The sequence below is a fragment of the Pimephales promelas genome, chromosome 21 (genome assembly GCF_988280905.1).
Source record: "Pimephales promelas chromosome 21, fPimPro1.hap1.1, whole genome shotgun sequence".
Taxonomy (NCBI): domain Eukaryota; kingdom Metazoa; phylum Chordata; class Actinopteri; order Cypriniformes; family Leuciscidae; genus Pimephales; species Pimephales promelas.
The window spans coordinates 5,443,795-5,462,063 of NC_142789.1; the positions used below are offsets into that span (position 1 = coordinate 5,443,795).

Sequence of the window (18,269 nt, forward strand, 5' to 3'; positions counted from 1 at the left end):
TATACACTAAATGCATACAATGAATAGACAGGATTTTGATGCAAGATGCAAAATTGATGCTGGAAATTGGACAAGTCAGAACGAGTAGCACAGCTTGAACAAACAGGATCAGGGTTTATTTTATGTTTAAGATAGATATAGATAAATAAATATCTAAATATTTAGACATTTTTTATTTACATTGATCATACCTAAATGTTTGTTTTTACAATGGGGTAATTTTTTGTTAAGAGTTTATGAAACACATGAAAGCTTGATTTCAATCTTTGAATTAAATTGGAAAATAAATACAATAGAATAAAGACACAAATAAAAAGAGACATTTTTGGGTAGGTTTTTTTTTTTTTTTTTGGGGGGGGGGGGGGGGTATGTCAGAAATACAAACTGAATAAAGTAAATCCAATGTAAAATAACACTGGGTAGTCTTTTTAGTCCAGACTGAATTAAATACATAGGATTTTAATTCTGATTGCTTACAATTAATGCTATATTATGTTATGACAACATAATTAATGACAGACACATATGGCTGCGTTCACTTTAAGAACTACCGGTAGTGCACGGACCCATTACGCTCAGACGCGTTTAATGCTAATTTAAGACATAACCGACTGTCCTTACAAGGTTACTCACCAAGACCAGAGTTTTGACATAATTTCGCGTGTTTTTAACTGTTAAAGCGATATAATCCAGGGATAAAACTTTTGTTTCTGGTGAGCTGTTTGTGAGGCGGATTAGGCTTTACTGTATGTGCACGCAGTGAAAGACATCTCTGAGTGCGCGAGCACGGGATGGTTTAACATTGCTTGAATGTTTAAACTGGTAAACTTAAAAAGACGTGAAAATTATAAACGTTAGTTACGATCATAGGTTACGATGCAATGCTGGCCCGATTGTGCAAGTGAATATTCCGTCATGTCCCGACTCCAAAACGCGAGTGTGTAACGCCTGTAGCGCGCTTGCCTAGTGCAGAGGGAGAAGACGCAGCACCGCGAGCCCTTAATATGGAAAAAAATCGATTCGTGGCCGTTGAGAATCGATTTTAAATCGACCACATTTTAAAAAAACGATTAATCGAAAAATAGATTTTTTTGCCCAGCCCTACTTGTGATTAATGAAACCTGACTCCTGTTGCTGATCTGTGCGGCGGCGACTCTCGCTCTGGTCACAATTTATTAAGCAGATATGTACAGTTTAATAGTGGCTGTTGTCTAACTGAACTAAATGATTTAAAAAAAAAAAAAAAAAAAATCGACAGTGGGGGGAGAGATGCCGCGGTGGGAGAGATGTAACCGGTGTCCCGCTTCCTCGCTCTCCCCCTCCCTCTTATTACCGTCAATGCAGCCAACGTGACATGCGACAAAGCGGGAGCCGGTAAGAGGACTTTTCACGAGTGAAGGTATTATTGCGCCAAGTTGAAGTGCTCTAAAGCACTTTTTTATGGTATTCCGCCATACAATATAGTCATCAATTTTAAACGCTTAGAAAAACACAACGTTTTATTTTGTGTCACCAGCCTAGGTCGAGTTACACTAATCGAGTAACTGTGTTTAAATAGGGAAAACGAGGAAGTGTTTTGTCGCTTCTCTTTTTGGCCCATATTTAATGCACTGGGCTAAGCTAAGTGCTAACATAGATTTGCGGCAATACAGAGCGATATAGTGCACGCACTGAGACGAGAGAGGTATGCATCAGCTCGTCTTAATTAAGGGAATAACATAGTTTAATATGAAAACCCGGTGGAGTATCCCTTTAAACCGTTTATTCAACGAACACGTTCAAAAAAACTGATTCATTAAAAGAGATGTAATGAAACAAGGTGTTAATTATTTTCAACTTTGAGTTCCACTTTTCAAGGCTCAGCTGAGCAGCAATGCGTTGCATGGGCAATGCTGATGCTTCACTTATTATGTGGCATTGATTCAATGTGTGACTCGCTGATTTTATTTCCCTGCGGCTTCCTTGCGCTGTGGGATGCTGACCAGCGCTGCTGCGGACGTACATTTATGGTAAATACTAGGGATGTCCCGATACCACTTTTTCACTTCCGATACCGATACCGATGCCGCACCTTTGGCTTTTGCCGATACCGATATTAGTCCGATATTTTTTTTTCGTGGTCCGACGTGCCGTATACGGCCCACAGGGTGGTTTATAGGTTTAACTTTGTGAAAGACAAAACAAAACAAACACAAAAGTAAACATAATACATATCTTTGGAAAGCTGAGAAACTCGTGATTCGAACGACGTAAACCATTTTAAGATACAATCAACACAGCGGGCACAATCTGTCTCTTTGTCAGACCACCAACAGCCAAAACAAACCAACACAAACTGGAAGAAACTCACCAATTAGCCATCTGTTAGTCCACATTCCAACAAAAATGGTTTGGTTTCACTGTAAAGCGTCCATACAATCCAATTTGAAGAAGTTTTTAGTCCAAAACAATTGTATATATGAATAAACATCCATGGACTGTAAATAGTAGCATTTTGCGTTAGCCGACAGCGCTATCACAACTTCGACGCACTAATGCTACGTTCACACCGGACGCGAATAGGGCGTCAGGCGCGAATGATTTCAATGTTAAGTCAATGCAAGAAAAATTCCTGCGGCGCGAATGAGGCGTGGAGCGCGGCGCGGAAGACGCGAATACGCGTCTTTTGACGCGTTTGAGCGTTGTGCATTCACGCGTTTGACGCGAATTCGCGTCTGCCGCCCGAGTTGAAAAATCTGAACTTTGGCGTGAATTCGCGCCGCGTTAACCAATCAGGAGCCTAGCTGCTTGCTCACGTGGTGAAGTGTCTGGATGCTTCAATAAATTATTTTGTTAATATGACTAAATGCATGGTGGGATTATGCACAACAAAGCAAATGTTTCATCACTTAAAACATTATTTCTATATGGAGACATGTTCATTTTGTATTAAATGTTATTCATTCCATATCTAGAAATAGTATTATGTTGTAAAGACAATCAACATATGTGCATAAATTCGTGTCTGGACGTGAGAGAGAGAAAAAAAAATCACAGGACAGGTTAATAACTTTTGAAGGCTGGCTCTATTTATTATCAAAACAAAAATAAATGACAGCTAGATTAGATGGATGAGGGGCCGGGCGAGGGTGATCCTCGCTCAGATGCGGGACAACAGGTCATCAAACTGGGCGCGTGACAGGCGAAAGTACCGCTGACAGCGGCCGTCATCCAGCGCAGCTCCTGGAGCGAGCAAATGGTGAAACTCGCCAAACGGTTCGGCTCCGAAGGGTCCGGTGGACACAAATATACGGCGACGATGATCCCCACGCCGCTGTTCTGCTATCCAGAGTAAATACAGAGCGGTAACTCTCTTGATGAATGCTCGGTCGACATAAAAACAATGACCGCCAACGGATTTTGATTCTGACGCGCGTCACGCGCGTAAATTTCGCTTCAAACTTTACGCGTGCCAGTTTCGCTCTTGACACGCGAATACACTAGTGGTCAAGCGTCTAGACGCGTCAGGCGCGAATTTGACGCGCGATTCGCGTCCGGTGTGAACGTAGCACAACACTATGATCCGTCTAACTTCAGTTGAAACGTAAACATTGGAGAAAAAAGAATGTCAAAATGGCCGCTGACCCATGAACTATTGATTGACAGGTCATTTTAGCCAATCGGCGAGTGTTAGGGGTGTCTTCTAAACTCCAACAGCCAACGAGCGTGCCTGGTGAAGATCGGTACCTACCTCTCTTTGAGTGACAGTTTATCTATCCAGTTGCAATAGAGAATGAAATGACGCTATTTTCTGATAGCCAATGAATTTCTGAAAAGACTGAAATGCAGCTTTTGTGGGTGGAATCATCCGATTACATTAGAATCCGTGCGCAAAGCGAGAGTGCGCGCGTGTGCGTAAACACAACAATCATCACGTGACAGGCTGCGCCGCTAAACTGGATATCGCTCATATTTGTTTCTCCCCTCCGATCTCCGATCTAGCGTTCTGGGCCGGTATCGGCGCGATACCGATGCCGTGGATCGGATCGGGACATCCCTAGTAAATACCCATGACATGAAGGTTAAAAGGACGATATGACAACTATTTTGCTTTCCTTTGACACAGCAGCCTTACCACGAATACATATGACTTCAAAGACAGACGCAGGTAATCACACGCGCTCTGCCAATCTCTCTCATTCACTGTCTGTGCGAAGCCTCTGTAGGCTACACATCATCACCACGATAAACAGTCTCCTCGTTATCATTATGAACTTGTTTAACATTCAAAACACATGCATGAAGTTCAAAACAAGAAGGGTATAGTCTTATAAAAAAAATATGAATATCACGGTTCCTGTGGTTACTTGCAATCCTCCTGCTGATATACCTCTGCGTCCTCTGTCATCTAACGACCACCAGTGCAAGTTTGTGAAAGCAGTTGTATCAACACGGAAGGGGGACTGTTCTTTACAACAATCAATACTACATTAATTTGCAGTTGAATGTCTATAATAATAGTATCAATATGTTGCATAACTACAGTCCTGTAATTCAGACAACAGCTCATTATTACTCCAGTCTTCAGTGTCACATGATCCTTGAGAAATCACTCTAATGATGATCTGATGCTCAAGAAACATTTATGATTATTTTTAATGTTGAAAAAAATGAAAAATGAAATTTTTTTGTGATTCAAAGAACAAAAGTCTTGCAAAGGGTAAGAAACTGATGACAGATTTTAATTTTTAGGTGAAGCATCGCGTTATAACAAAACTGTCTATGTTTACATTCATTTTGGATCAAAAAAGCATTTTCAGATGCAAGTTTTCATCTTTGCTAACAGTCATTCACAGCTGCTGTCCACTAGGTTAAAAACTAATCTCAGAATCAATCGTCGTTGAAGAGAGAAATTGCGATGCATCCGAGAATCAATTTGTTTTCTCCCACCCCTAATAGTATCAGTTCAACTCGTCAATGGAAAACATTTCTGCTCTCACCTTTTTAAGTGAATATTGGTGTTAAACAAGTGTTCACAAGGCAACTATTCCATTAAACTTGCTCAGTTTTATAATCTTCCCAGCTCATAGTAAAAGAGTCCTCAAAACTATCTCTGGTGTGAAGAACAATGACCATAAAGATAAGAAAGCTTGTCTGTGACCTTTGAATGGCTGCATTCAATCAGTTCCAGATAAAGCGCAAAAGCAAAGTTCAGCAAAGCCATGTGTCTCACCAGAGAGCTGCACGTTTCGACTCGGCAGAGACAAGAAGTGATGCAGAAACAGAGCTATTTCCAGGGACGATGCTGTAATAGATTAGCCATGTGCTCAGGACATTCTTTGGCACACATTATAAATAGCTGAAGCGGCAGCCGTGCAACAGTGAGCAAAAACCGGCTGTGATTGTGTATTTCCATCCGCTGTCACCGGGTCATGTGACCGGCTGCCCGAGCTGAGGGCATTAAAGCGGGTCACGACAGATTCTCTGAACCGAAGCCCGTCGAGAGACGCATTCGGTTGTGGCAGGAGTTTTTCCACTTTATGTTTTGAAGAGTTATCTGGAAAACACAGGAGAGCCAGCGACCGAGGAAGATGGCGCTTTCGTCGTCACTCACAGGCGTAAACAAATCACAATCAAAGAATTAATCAGAGTTACAGACAGGCCCTCACCACAAGTTACAAAGATGTTTTAGGTTTATTAAGCAAAATTTAGAGCACCTTTAAGAAAAGCTTTTAAAATCTCACAGTATACTCTACAGTCTCCAGACATCACTGACACTCGTCATTTAACAATTCAGAGAAAATTAATGAAAAAAATCAAGAGTCTCTGTTACAATCTCTAAAATTCCATTCTGGAATTAGCAATTGAGGCTTGGGATGAGATGGGTACCAAATTATTATTTCTACTCACAAGAATGGTTTAAAAGACAAAAACCTGACTACCTGACTAAACCTAATTGTTGTATTAGCTATTAGAGGAATAATTGACTCCGGGCAGTTGAATTATTAGAAAAATATAGCACAGCCTATGTGTAAACATCATTAAGGCCATCCTTAAAAATATTTTGGTTTGCAGTAACAGCAATTTTTTTTTTTTTTTAAAGGGTCGGTAGGTAGGTCTATTTTTTTTTTTTTCAAGATTCAGTGTAAAAAAAAAGTACAATTTTGGTCATGGTGATCGTGAATTTTTTTTAAAAAAAATGCATATTGTGACGTCACTGACTGGGTCTTCAAACTGTGCATCCACCGCTAGGTGTTAATGCAACCTACAACCGGTTACATTTTAGGCCAGTCACAAAATGTATAAAATCTATTTGTTGTGCATATATACATGAGATAGGCAAAAACAAGTACAAAACACATGGTCAAACAAAGAATACAATTAAACAAAGATACAAATTAGCCTATATACACAGTGCTTTAATTTCAGGAAGGTCTAAAATTAGCTACTTTTCAGTTAAGGCTGTTGCTCTGTCTGAAAAGAAATTAATTTAATTTAGTAATCAAATGTAAAATTACACTGCATAGTTTATCATAGTTAGATTAATGCTTATTAAAGTTTAAGTTATTCATTCAAGAGCTGCGAGTGATTTTTATCTGCCTTTTGTAGTTTGATTCACATTACTGGCTCAATCGTCACATGTTTATTAGACTACTGCCCCTTTAAGACCAAATGCAGAACTCTACTGTGATAGATGACTGATGCACCATCATTTTCTCCCAACTATTTACGTCCAATTAAGATATAAACTGTGTTTAAATGAATCTCAGAGCAGGTCATTTTATATTTTATGTTTATTTGATAGTTTAGATGCGCACATGAAGCCCAAAATGAGGCTATAGCCTACTTTTCTTGTCTCGTTTTAGTGGATTTCGGAGCGCCCGTCGCCTTGTGAACAGCGTCTCTTGCGCAGACTTTTGTGCTTTTAATAGCTCTTTTAATGATTGAACGCGTCCGCAGTTTAGCAACAGTACAGACTGCATTTTACAACAATCACCAATCGTGCTGATTCTGACGGTACGTTTGGGTTGTAGGAAGAAATGACAGCGCAACGCTGTGAAGGGAAGGAAGTTGCGCTAGACAGAATGCGTCTGTAATGGTTGGTTTCATCTCAATTATCTTCTTTTTATAATTTTACAGTCTGATCTGTCTCTCGCTCAAGATTCCGAAAGATTTTAACTAATTTGCGGGAGCCAATATCAATATGCGGGAGACTCCCGAAACATCTGATAGTGAGGGGATTAATGAAGATGCCAAAGACAAAACGCTCCAAAGTTTGGCTGCATTTCACGTGTAAAATTACGCATAGTGTAAGTGTGGAGATTATCTGAAGCCCATATAGAATCACGCAAATCCATTGGCTGATGGCGCGGGCGACACCTTGATGCTCTTACGCAGTCATATTATATTAACGCGCATTATCTGATTTCATTGTGCGAAATGATTTCCAGGCAGTAGAGTGGAGCATAGAGCATAGAGTGGAGCCATAGACTGTAAAAAATATGGACAAAGCGTCTGTGACGCCACCCATAGAGTCTCTGAAGAACGGGTTTGAAGCTGTTTATGGGGGGTATGGGCGGCGCCATACTGGAAAATACAAAAGTTTCAGAAAGGATACAGAGGTGGTATTAGACATGTGCCGGTATTCGGTAATGCGATAAATCGCGGTAATGAATATGCACGATATTGTTATCGCGGGCTCTTCAAAATACCGTGAAAAATAATAGATTCGAATTTAGACTTTTAAAGCGCGCATTAGCTGCTTATTTTCCTTCAACCGCTCAAACACTGCGTGCTGCGCAGAACACGTGCGCACTCTGATGTAAACAATCCCCATTATGTATAAGCACTGTGTGCATGCAGCAGTGCGCACTAGTCTAATGTAAACAGTCCTCACATGGATCAAGCATGGCGGAATACTCCCGACGATTTATCCCCGCAGGGCTGCCAAACTCTCAGACATTCCGCTTTAGACTCAAGCTTGAGACTTTCAGACAGGACGCGGAATACGCGCGCGACGCGCAGGGTTGTTTTGTTGCTGCGTTGACCTGCATCGACCACGCCGGTGTTAAAGTTCAAAATAGTTCAACTTTTTATTTGTAAAATGGCAAATCGCGTTGTATCTGAAGGGCAACGTTGAACCAAGCGGCCGCAGCATCGCGCATTCCGCGTCCTGTCTGAAAGGCGCTTAACGCAATTGACACTTTTCACACGCTCTCCCACAGAGAAAAATCACAGAGCAAAGAGGACACTGACACCGACAGACTAGACAGAACAGGTTACTTTTGATATGAAAGTTGTTATTGATAAACTGAAGTTGATAAATCAGCTTTTCTGATCACAGATCGTTGCTCCTCAGTTCAAGTAAACCGATCATCATGTTACTTTCGTTTTTATTTAAAGATACAGTATAACTTACCGAAAGGTATATTTACTTGTACATAATAACGATCAATCAGTGTTTTCAAACATGGAAAGAGGTCAGTAACACTGCAGGAGAACAGTTGTGTCACAAAACGTTACATTTACCTCAGGAAAGCCATTTAATGACCAGCACATTAGTTGACTAGAAAAAAATATCAAGGAGTATTTTGCTAAATATTATATTTAATTTCTCTCTGTATGTTTACAGCATTATGTGAGTTTTTTTTTTTTCTTGAGAAACATTAACAGACTGGGGCCTACCTAATATTTATCCAAATGAGTCAATATTGAATTAAGACTGAAATCAAATCCAAGAATTTAATTGAATTATACAAACAGTAACCTACCAGTCATTGTAACATGTTGTCACTAAACTTTAAACAATTTGGTTTAGTTACCATATGTTTCGAAAATCACAATTACACATTGTGATACAAGTTGAGGTTTTTTTAGAGACCCACAATGCATCTGTTTTTCTTGAGCATTAAAATGTAATTTCATTAAAATATCGTGATAAAACCGTATACCGTGATAAAAGCTCATCAATTAACCGCAGCATGAAAATTTGATACCGGCACATGCCTAGGTGGTATGATGTGTTGTGTCAGATCATGGCCGAGACGTCAAATTCACTCGGCGCAGCCCGTTATCAGCTGTCAATCAAAGTTAACTGCCCTTATTTGTCATACGTTTTAGATCTAAATATGATCTAAACTAACGAGTTAGAAAAAAAAAAAATTCACCCCCCTCACAGTTGTCAGGCACGCGGAACATATTGAAGATTACAATAAAAGTTCATGGGACCAAACTGTAAACATATGAATTTATGCTGTGAAAACGGACATTATAACATGACGTCTATGAATATTTGCTCTCTTTTGGGACCGGCCTCTAGCGGATTTGAGATGTATTGCAGTTTATGGCACTTCCGGGTAGGCTTCATCTTGCCGCTTGAGTGGAGCTCAACTCTAGTCTACATTGATGGGTGGAGTTGTGGAAGTGGCCTGCAGAGCTGAGCAATGCAATGCACTATGGGGATTGTTGTCTGCAATCCACAAGCACTAAAAAGTCATTTTCTGCCTTTTATCGGCCAAGAAGGACCCAAATTAGAAATTTATGATACCATTCTACTACATATATGACCCACTTTCAATACATTCATGTCACCAACTGTGGAATTACCCTTTAAGATATCATAAAAATTCAGATTTAAATGTTTCAAAGGTGAATTAACATGGATAAGAATATTGGTTCAGAATTAGGGATGCACAGTATACCGGAAAAGCAAAAATACCGGTACTATATAATAATAAATTTCAAACAGTACAATATCATTCGGTATTTGATGCACTGCTGTTTTGAAGTTCTCCGCTAGGCGGCAGTGCGCTACCTAATCTGACGGAGGAACACGATAGATCAAATGAAGCGCATTCGAATTTCTACATGGCCGAAATCAATAAATTGAGAGAGAAGTATGAGTGAAATGAAGCATTACTTTGCCTAAGAAACAGACCTCAACGCACCACTCTGCAATGCTGCTTTAAATAATGTTGCCATGGGAGATAACACATCAAATCTGCCTAGGCACTTGTCAGTTGCTCATCCTGACTTGTTCAAAGAGTTCAGAGGTCAACAGGCGAGTTCATCATTCAAATGATTTAATTTAGACTTTTATTGAACACTGAACAGCGGACATACATAAGAGCGTATCAATTAAATATGATACGGTAAACACGACAGCTAAAATTGTCTTGCATGACACGAACCAATTCAGTTTAGGTCTCATAATTTTTGCACTTTCAAACTAAGATACTAATTTAATATGAATGAATAAATTATAAAAGTGCTACTAAATTTAATGGCATATTACTGCTGCTGTGCCGAGCCATAGAGGAATAAGCCGAAAGAGAGAGAGAACGATAGTAGTCATATTAATATTACTAATATTACAATTAAGATACATTGTCAACATTCAGTCGATAACCTGACCGAACAATATTATAGCATTTATTAATCTATCAATCAGTAATAAAATGACCTAAAAAAAAGTAATATACTAATCTAGCATGTTAACATTACTTTATGCAATGAATAATATACATAATATGAACCCGAACACAAACCAAAAAAGTAACCAAACCAAGATGAATAACTGCCATAAATATTGATAATTCTCTGTTGATCCATGACAGGTAATGGTTTAACATTGCATTATTCTATTATTATTATTATAGATAATAATATAGATAATCTAAATTTTGCCTACTGAATGTTCCTTGACTGAATTTATTTATTAGCCATCCCTACTCAGAAGAATAAATTAAATTTACAACACACACAAAAAAAAACCTATTTCCTGGACATTTTTTTTTTTTTACTCTGACAAGTGAATGACCAATTTACTTGACCGTATGATAAACATATGAAAAGGCTTAATGCCAAGCCTTGAATAAAGTATGAGTTTTTTATTTGACCTGATGCATGAAATGTTGTATATTTCCAGGATCGTAAATCTCAAGCCCATCAGATGAAAAGAGGCATTTGGTAGATCATGCCCGAGCGAGTAAACGGGTCTAGAGGAGGACTGGATCACATTTCTACTCTCTTGACATGTGATGGTCGACAACAGCAGGCCAGTGTAGAGATCCACGCTCAATTTACCTGCTTTTCTACTCCATCCACAGCTCTATTGGACCATATGGCCTCACATGTTACTCAAGATAAAGCCAAACACAATGTAACACAATATTGATGAACCGTGAGAAAGACAGAAGGCGAGTAGAGCCATGAGTAAATGCTCTGGAATCTGGATTGCAGAATATGTAGCAAAGGAATCTGCATACTAAACATTTCTCATGCACACTTCATATAATAACAATAATAAGAAGTTTCTCGACAATATTACATAATGTCCTTAACCATTTGACACAATTTACTTGCATACTTGCTGTTGCTGCAGTGTAATTACGTTTAAAGTACTTAATTGCATTTAATTAATTTGTAGTTGTCACATTGGAACTGCTAATATAACCCAACTATTACCCTTAACCCTAACACTAACTTTACTACTCAACAACCAACCTACACCTCTAATTTATTCATTTATTCCAGAGCTGATAGTATTCTAAGTATTTAATCATTGTTAGTACATAAAGGCAACCTCATCTAAAGTAACTAAAATTCAGTTTATAATATTTTAAAAACAATTCTGTGCCAATGCCTAAAATGTTCTGCACTTTAATAAGTTACTTAAAAAAGAAAAAGGAAAAAACACAAAAGGTGGCAAAAGGGCTGAAATAAACATTGATATTTAAAAAGCATTCATGAATACGTGTTTATATTTGGTTCTGTCATTTCTTTCAAACATATTAAACACTTTTTTAACCTTTACAGGCCTAAAACTCACTAATTTTAAATATTGCAAATATTCCTGGCATTCACTTGTCTAAAATGAGCACTTGGAAACTGTGCATACTTACAGCTAAATGCTGTTTTCGAGATTACGTCAAGTGGTTTTGGGAAGTTGGCAACACATCTGTTGTTATTATTGTTTTTCGTGATGCAAAAAAAATCCCCATGAACAAACGAATACAAAACTTCAGTCATTCTTCTTAAAATAGAAAATTAAAATCCTTAAATCTAAAATCTACGTTAGAAGTAGATAAGCATCGTAAAAGTCGTGTGAAATAGAGAAAAACTGCGCGCTCGCAAAAGTCTAGTGAGACTCGGTGACGTCACGTGCGTCCGTTATTTTCACTGACAAACACTTCATTTCATCAACCAACAGTCGGAAAGCAGTGAATGTATTAAAACTTACCATCGTAGCACAGGATCCCAATGTTATTGTTCATTTTGTCGAAGTACTGGTTCAACAGGTCCATTTCGTTAAAAAGCATTTATGGACTTTTAGTCGCAGAAAAACAGCTTCTCTTTTTCTCTCGTCAGGAGCGCATGTAAAGGCCCAGCCTTTAACTTCAAACAGAGCGAAAATAACTAGTATAAACCGACCTGGTTGAGTACCTGACGAGTAGAAGTACTCTAACGCGAGTTTAAAGAAACTTTAAGAAGTTTTAGCGTATGAAAAGAGTTGTATTTAAGGACAAAGGGGTCACGCCAGTTCTCCTCACAGCCCGCTGTAAGTCGACTGACACGCGCCGCCTATGAGCGCTGAGTCCTCCTCACGCTCGCCAAATCTCGCGAGAGTCCCCCCTCCCAAACTCATGGGAATCAGAAGAAATGTACAAAACAAAGAAAAGTTAACATGGAAAGTCGTTTTTAACATTTCAGACTTGAGCTACAAATGTAACTTGTAAGATTTGCTTTATTTATATAAATATTAACCACATTTATTAATCATTACCAATGAAATTGTTATTATTGTAATCATTATTTTCAGAGTAAGTAGTCTGTATACCATACCTACACCTATAGGTACTAATAAAAATCTAAAAATAATTACCTGTAGCCTACGTTTAAGGGAAAAATTAAAACAACATGCACAGGAAGTAAAATCTTCAGATTATATTTTTACAACTCAACTCTTTATGGGTCCACCTCTGTATTAAATCTTAAATTAACCATATTGTCATTTTTATGCATTGATCAATTTGCTATCAGCCCAATAAATGTCACTTACTATAATTATTATAGAATATTCACAAGACAGAACCAAAATGTGAGTTCATATGCTTTACTATAAACTCCTTAACTCAATGTGAGCTGATATGATTTATGACACTGCCCTCTGCTGGGGCCTTGTATCATGTGCAGAAATTCAGCAGGCTTTATAAGGGCCGATAACTCACTGATATTGTGATTTACACACGTTATATCAGAATAATAACCATGTTTTTATCTGGATCGGAGACTGGGGCTCATATTTCTAAATATAACATCTAAAAGGATATTGAGAAAGTTAATACTTCTTGAGTTGTCCATCATTAGCATTTACTGTACTGTAACAAGAGAAAATCCAGCTTGTTGTTTATGTGTCTATGTGCTGTTTTTAATATGCTTTAAGACAAACCATGTGTAAATTTATAAGTCGACAGCATTGCTGAGTATTTTCTCCTTAAAACTGCAGTGAACCAAAGACGGTCTCAAAAACATGGTTTGAAATCGCTGGTGTTTCTTACGTCACAACAGGGTTCTCAAGTCTCACGCATTGGCCGTGAGACACACGCATTTCGACCGGTTCACACGCTCACACGCCACACTGTGTATTTCTCACGCTGAAAAGGCAATGCCAACCAAGTTGTCCTGGCTGAAAGCTTTCTAACGTTGTATACGAGGCGCAGGCAAACAAAGTGAAGTTTCCTGCCGCCAGCGCGTATATCCGCCAGATTGCGTTCCTTACTAGGCAACATATACGCGCGCTGCGTGCACCACTGAACGTATGGTGGCCGAGGATGTTCCGTCCATTTCCGTGTGTTCGCGCTACTGAATGACAGAACACACGGAAATGGACGGAACATCCTCGGCCACCGTACGTTCGTTACTAGGTAACAGTGTTGTGTGTAACGCGTTACAAAGTAACGCGTTACAGTAACGTAACTACTTTTTCGGGTAAAAAGTAGTGTAACGCGTTACTACTAAAAATTTGGTAACGAAATGTAGTTTCTTTTTAAATTCGGCGCAACGTTACTTTCCCCATGGAAAAATTTGACAGCGACACTTTTGTCCCAGCTGCGCGCTTGCGCGCGCAATACTCACAAACACGGTAGCAACGGACAGAGGCTGTAGCAGACTCAGAGCAATCATGGCAAGCGAGAAGCAGCCAACGCTAACTTTTGAGGGATGGAAGTATTCCCACTACTTCAAACTCGTTGAAACTAAGGGGAGGAATGTGAGTGTAAGGTGCACACTGTGTCCTGGCGAGAAACTTTTGTCCACCGCCGTTAACTCAACTGCGAACCTCAGCAAGCATTTGAAAGGAAAACATGCTAACATGAAGCTTGTCGCTCAAGATCCCCGGGGAAATGATGATGTGTCGATTCCAACTCCAAATAAGCAGCTAAAACTTCATTTTCACCACCAGGAGGTAACTAAACAAGAGTTGGACAAACTTGTCGCTTCGTTCATCGTCGATGAAATGTTGCCCATCAGTACTGTCGAATCTCCCACTTTCAGAAAGATACTAAGCAAAATACCAATAACAGGAGACAGGCGGCCATGGTCAGATCGTAGAACTTTCACGGGCTATCTGGACGAATGTTATCTAAAAATGGAGACTGAATTAAAGAAAACGTTCGAAAGTTTGCAGTATGTGTCAACCACTGCGGATATATGGAGTAGCCATAACAGAAGCTTTCTGGGAATCACCGTGCATTGGATCAATCCACGCAATTTGAATCGTGAGAAAGCTGCCATCGCATGCAAACGAATAAAGGGCAGGCATACATATGATGTTGTTGGCTTTGAAATGGAACAGATTCACTCAACGTTTGGCCTTTCACATAGGATCACCGCCACCGTTACAGACAACGGGTCGAATTTTGTTAAAGCTTTTAAGATGTATGCACGCCCTGAGCCTGACGAAGAGGAAGAGGAGGAGGATGCAGAGCAAGGTGTAGTTTTCACAGATGTGGAAGAGTTGCTTGGGACCACAGAAGGACAGTTTTCTCTTCCCCCGCATTTTAGGTGTGCTTCGCATACGCTCAATTTGATCTCGTGCAATGACATCGACAAATGGCTGTCATCTAATACTGACTCAAAATCTGTGTACAGGAGTGCAACGGCGAAGTGTGCTGCTCTTTGGACAAAGGCAAGCCGTTCTACCATGGCCTCTGAGATTGTCGATGAAATCTGTGGGAAAAAAATGATCGTGCCTACATCAACAAGGTGGAATTCCTTCCACGATGCCTTGTCCCGTATCAGTGACATCCCGGCCCAAGATTTGAATACGCTTTGTACTAGACTGGATATCAGAGGCCCGACAGAGCGCGAACATCTATTCCTAAAGGAATACTGCAGTGTTTTGAAACCACTGACAGTAGCACTGGATATCTTGCAAGGTGAAGATAATTGTTACTATGGTTGTCTTCTACCAACCCTGGAGACCCTGATGTCAAGGACGCTCGCACTCCAAAATGGACTATCAAGGATGACAGCAGACCTACCGGGTGTAATTGTACAGGTAAGCCAATTCTTAATAGCCTATCTGAAAGTAAGTAACAGGCCTACGTGTTGTATCCTAGTCATTAAAAAAACCCCGATTTAGTTTCATATTTATGTAAAAAAAATAATTTTTTTCATCTATGTTGATAATATGAAAAGTGAAAACCATGAGTAAGATCATAATTTTGCGTAATATATCGGGAGACAAATGGAGTGGGCAGACATGATTTTGACTACTTCACCGTTTTTTTTTTTTTTCTGTAGAAAGCCTTTCTTTAAAGTTAATTTTTTTTTTTCATAAATTGTATCTTAATTTCAATCAATGTTTTATCAACCAATTGGGGTTCGTGTCGTGTGTATTACACGCAAATGAACTGCGTATCAAATGCACGCAAAAACTGCGTATCATATGCACGTGAAAACTCATTTTCGCGTATAAATTGCACGATAATACACAATGCGTGCTATAGAAAGGCATTTCTGAAAACTAAGCTTGTCTTCTATATTATTTCGTCCTCCTAGGCTATCAAGACGCGATTCGCACCGGTGTTGGAGAGCAGGGAAGCTTTATTGGCTGCCTTGACGTTGCCAAAATTTAAAGTTCGTTGGATAGGGGGAGAGGAGCGGAGAGAAGCGGCACGTGCCCTGCTCATCGCGGAGTGCCGCACTCTACCCCATGTTGCAGAGCCGGCTGAGAATAAAAACAGAGAGGTTGCCGCACACAGCAGCGCCAATGAGAAGGACTTTTTTGCTTTTGATGAGGAGGAAGATGCAATGGCCTTTAGCGCAGACTCAGAGGTACTTGAATACATGAGATCAGGCTCAGAGATAGAAACTCTCAACCGTTTCCCCCGAGTAAAAGCTGTGTTCATGAAGTACAACACTGCCACACCATCCAGTGCACCAGTGGAAAGGCTGTTCAGCCTGGGAGGTCTTGTGCTTACCCCCAGAAGAAACAGACTTTCAGATAAACGGTTTGAAAGACTGCTCCTGATGAGGTATAATCACCCATTTTCTGCAGTTGTGGAATAGGTTGCCTGCCACCCATGCTATAAACAACCCAAGCCTATGCCCAATATCCTCTTTTATCTGCCATCAAACTGTGAAGAAGGACCAGCATATTTAGTTAACAAAGCCTTTTTAATTCTGAGGCTAGTCATCCTTTAAGTTGTGCTTGATTTTATTTTGGCTAAAATGTCTTTGCCTCTAAGCTGTATTATGCCATTTTATTTACACAAGCCATCAACATCAAGCCATTTTTAAGTTTTTTTATTTTTTTTGTTGGATTTAGATGAGGCATGAATGTTTTATTTTGAGACATATTTGAGGTTACCGTGTTGTTCCCAAGGAGCCTTGATACTATTTTTTATAATAAAGAGCACAAAAGAAATAACTGTTATGTCATCCATAGTAGAACTTTATGTAGGCCAACACATTTAGGAACATATATTGGGTTCTGCCCAAAGTCAAGGAACATAAAAGTAACGTAAAAGTAACGAGTAACGTAAAAAGTTACTTTCCAAAGGGGGTAACTAAGTAAAGTAACAGATTACTTTTTTAAAAAGTAACGAGTAACGAGCAAACACTACTTTTTAAAAGTAACTTCCCCAACACTGCTAGGTAACCAACAACATCGCGCGAACACATGTGTCGTGATGGAGAAGAAGGTAAATTGGAAGAAGCTCGTCTAACATTTTTAGGCTAGAACATTTAATATATAGCCCATCGTAGCCTACATTATTATTGATGCAGTCAAAAACTCTACAACTACTTTGCAACCAGGCTCAGTTTGGCTATCTTACGTTATCTGAAACTAAGAGAAATGTTAGTGGGTATGGAAAGGAATGAAGATTTACTGATTTTATTTTAAATTATATTATACTGTAATATTAATAGTCTTTCTAGTTACATTAAGGATGTATTACAGCAGATTGCTCTGGGTAATATTTAATCATTGTCATAATGTTGCATTTGTATTTTTCAAAGATGTCAGGAAAAAAGCAGAAAGATATTTTGTCATTTTGGGCACCAAAGGGTAAGCCCCCTAAAAAGGTTGCCAGATTAGAGGAGGAGACAGTGGAAGAGGTGGTGCACTCTAATCTGTCAATTTCTTCTCAATGTCCCACCACACAATAAATCATTCGTCTAGAAGACGCATTCAAAATGCAATTTTTAAAGATTTGTTTGAAACTGTTTGGAGCAATTTGTTATATTTTTGGTTAGCTATATTTGTAATACTGCATTAAAGAGTATATTTGATGTGACGAATTGCTCTGTCATTTATCAGATTTACTAATTGTTATAATTTCAATTTGTTCTGGTTAATTATGAACAATGGGTAAAATTAGGGGCGGGGCTTCATTATGGCTCCTCCCCTAACCGCATGTGATCTCACTCCAAGCTTTTGCTCAAACTTGAGAACCCTGGTCACAAACTACCTTGTTAGCAATCAGATCAATGTGTGGTCGTCAACCAGTGGATCTCTGAGCTGAGGGAGGAAAAGGGGTGTTTTTATGGATTTAATTGATTAGTCTTTTCGATTATTCAAATTTAATTAAACGACTGAAATAGAATACAGAAAATTAAAATGGAAAACACAGAATTTGGAAAAAAAATAAAAATTGTATTTTATGGGTTATAATTCTGTTATCATTCACACGCCCTCATACAATAGTGAGAAACAGACTGAAATTGTAATATTTATTTGCTAAAAGCTTGACTAGCTCAACATCAACATTGTTACTGAACTG

General features: G+C 39.1%; 1 protein-coding gene across 2 annotated transcripts in view; it reads right to left on the minus strand.

Moving 5' to 3' along the window:
- vgll4b (vestigial-like family member 4b) overlaps window positions 1-18,269 on the minus strand; it is a 71,866-nt gene that overhangs the window by 28,695 nt on the left and 24,902 nt on the right. The window contains exon 1 of one of the 2 annotated variants that reach the window (XM_089125172.1): window positions 12,221-12,559. The exons of the other annotated variant lie outside the window; for it this stretch is intronic. Within the exon in view, the coding sequence (XP_088981298.1) occupies window positions 12,221-12,299 (79 nt within the window). The 5' untranslated portion in view covers window positions 12,300-12,559. Of the gene's footprint in view, window positions 1-12,220; window positions 12,560-18,269 lie in introns of those variants that run through there. 2 annotated transcript variants of the gene reach the window in all.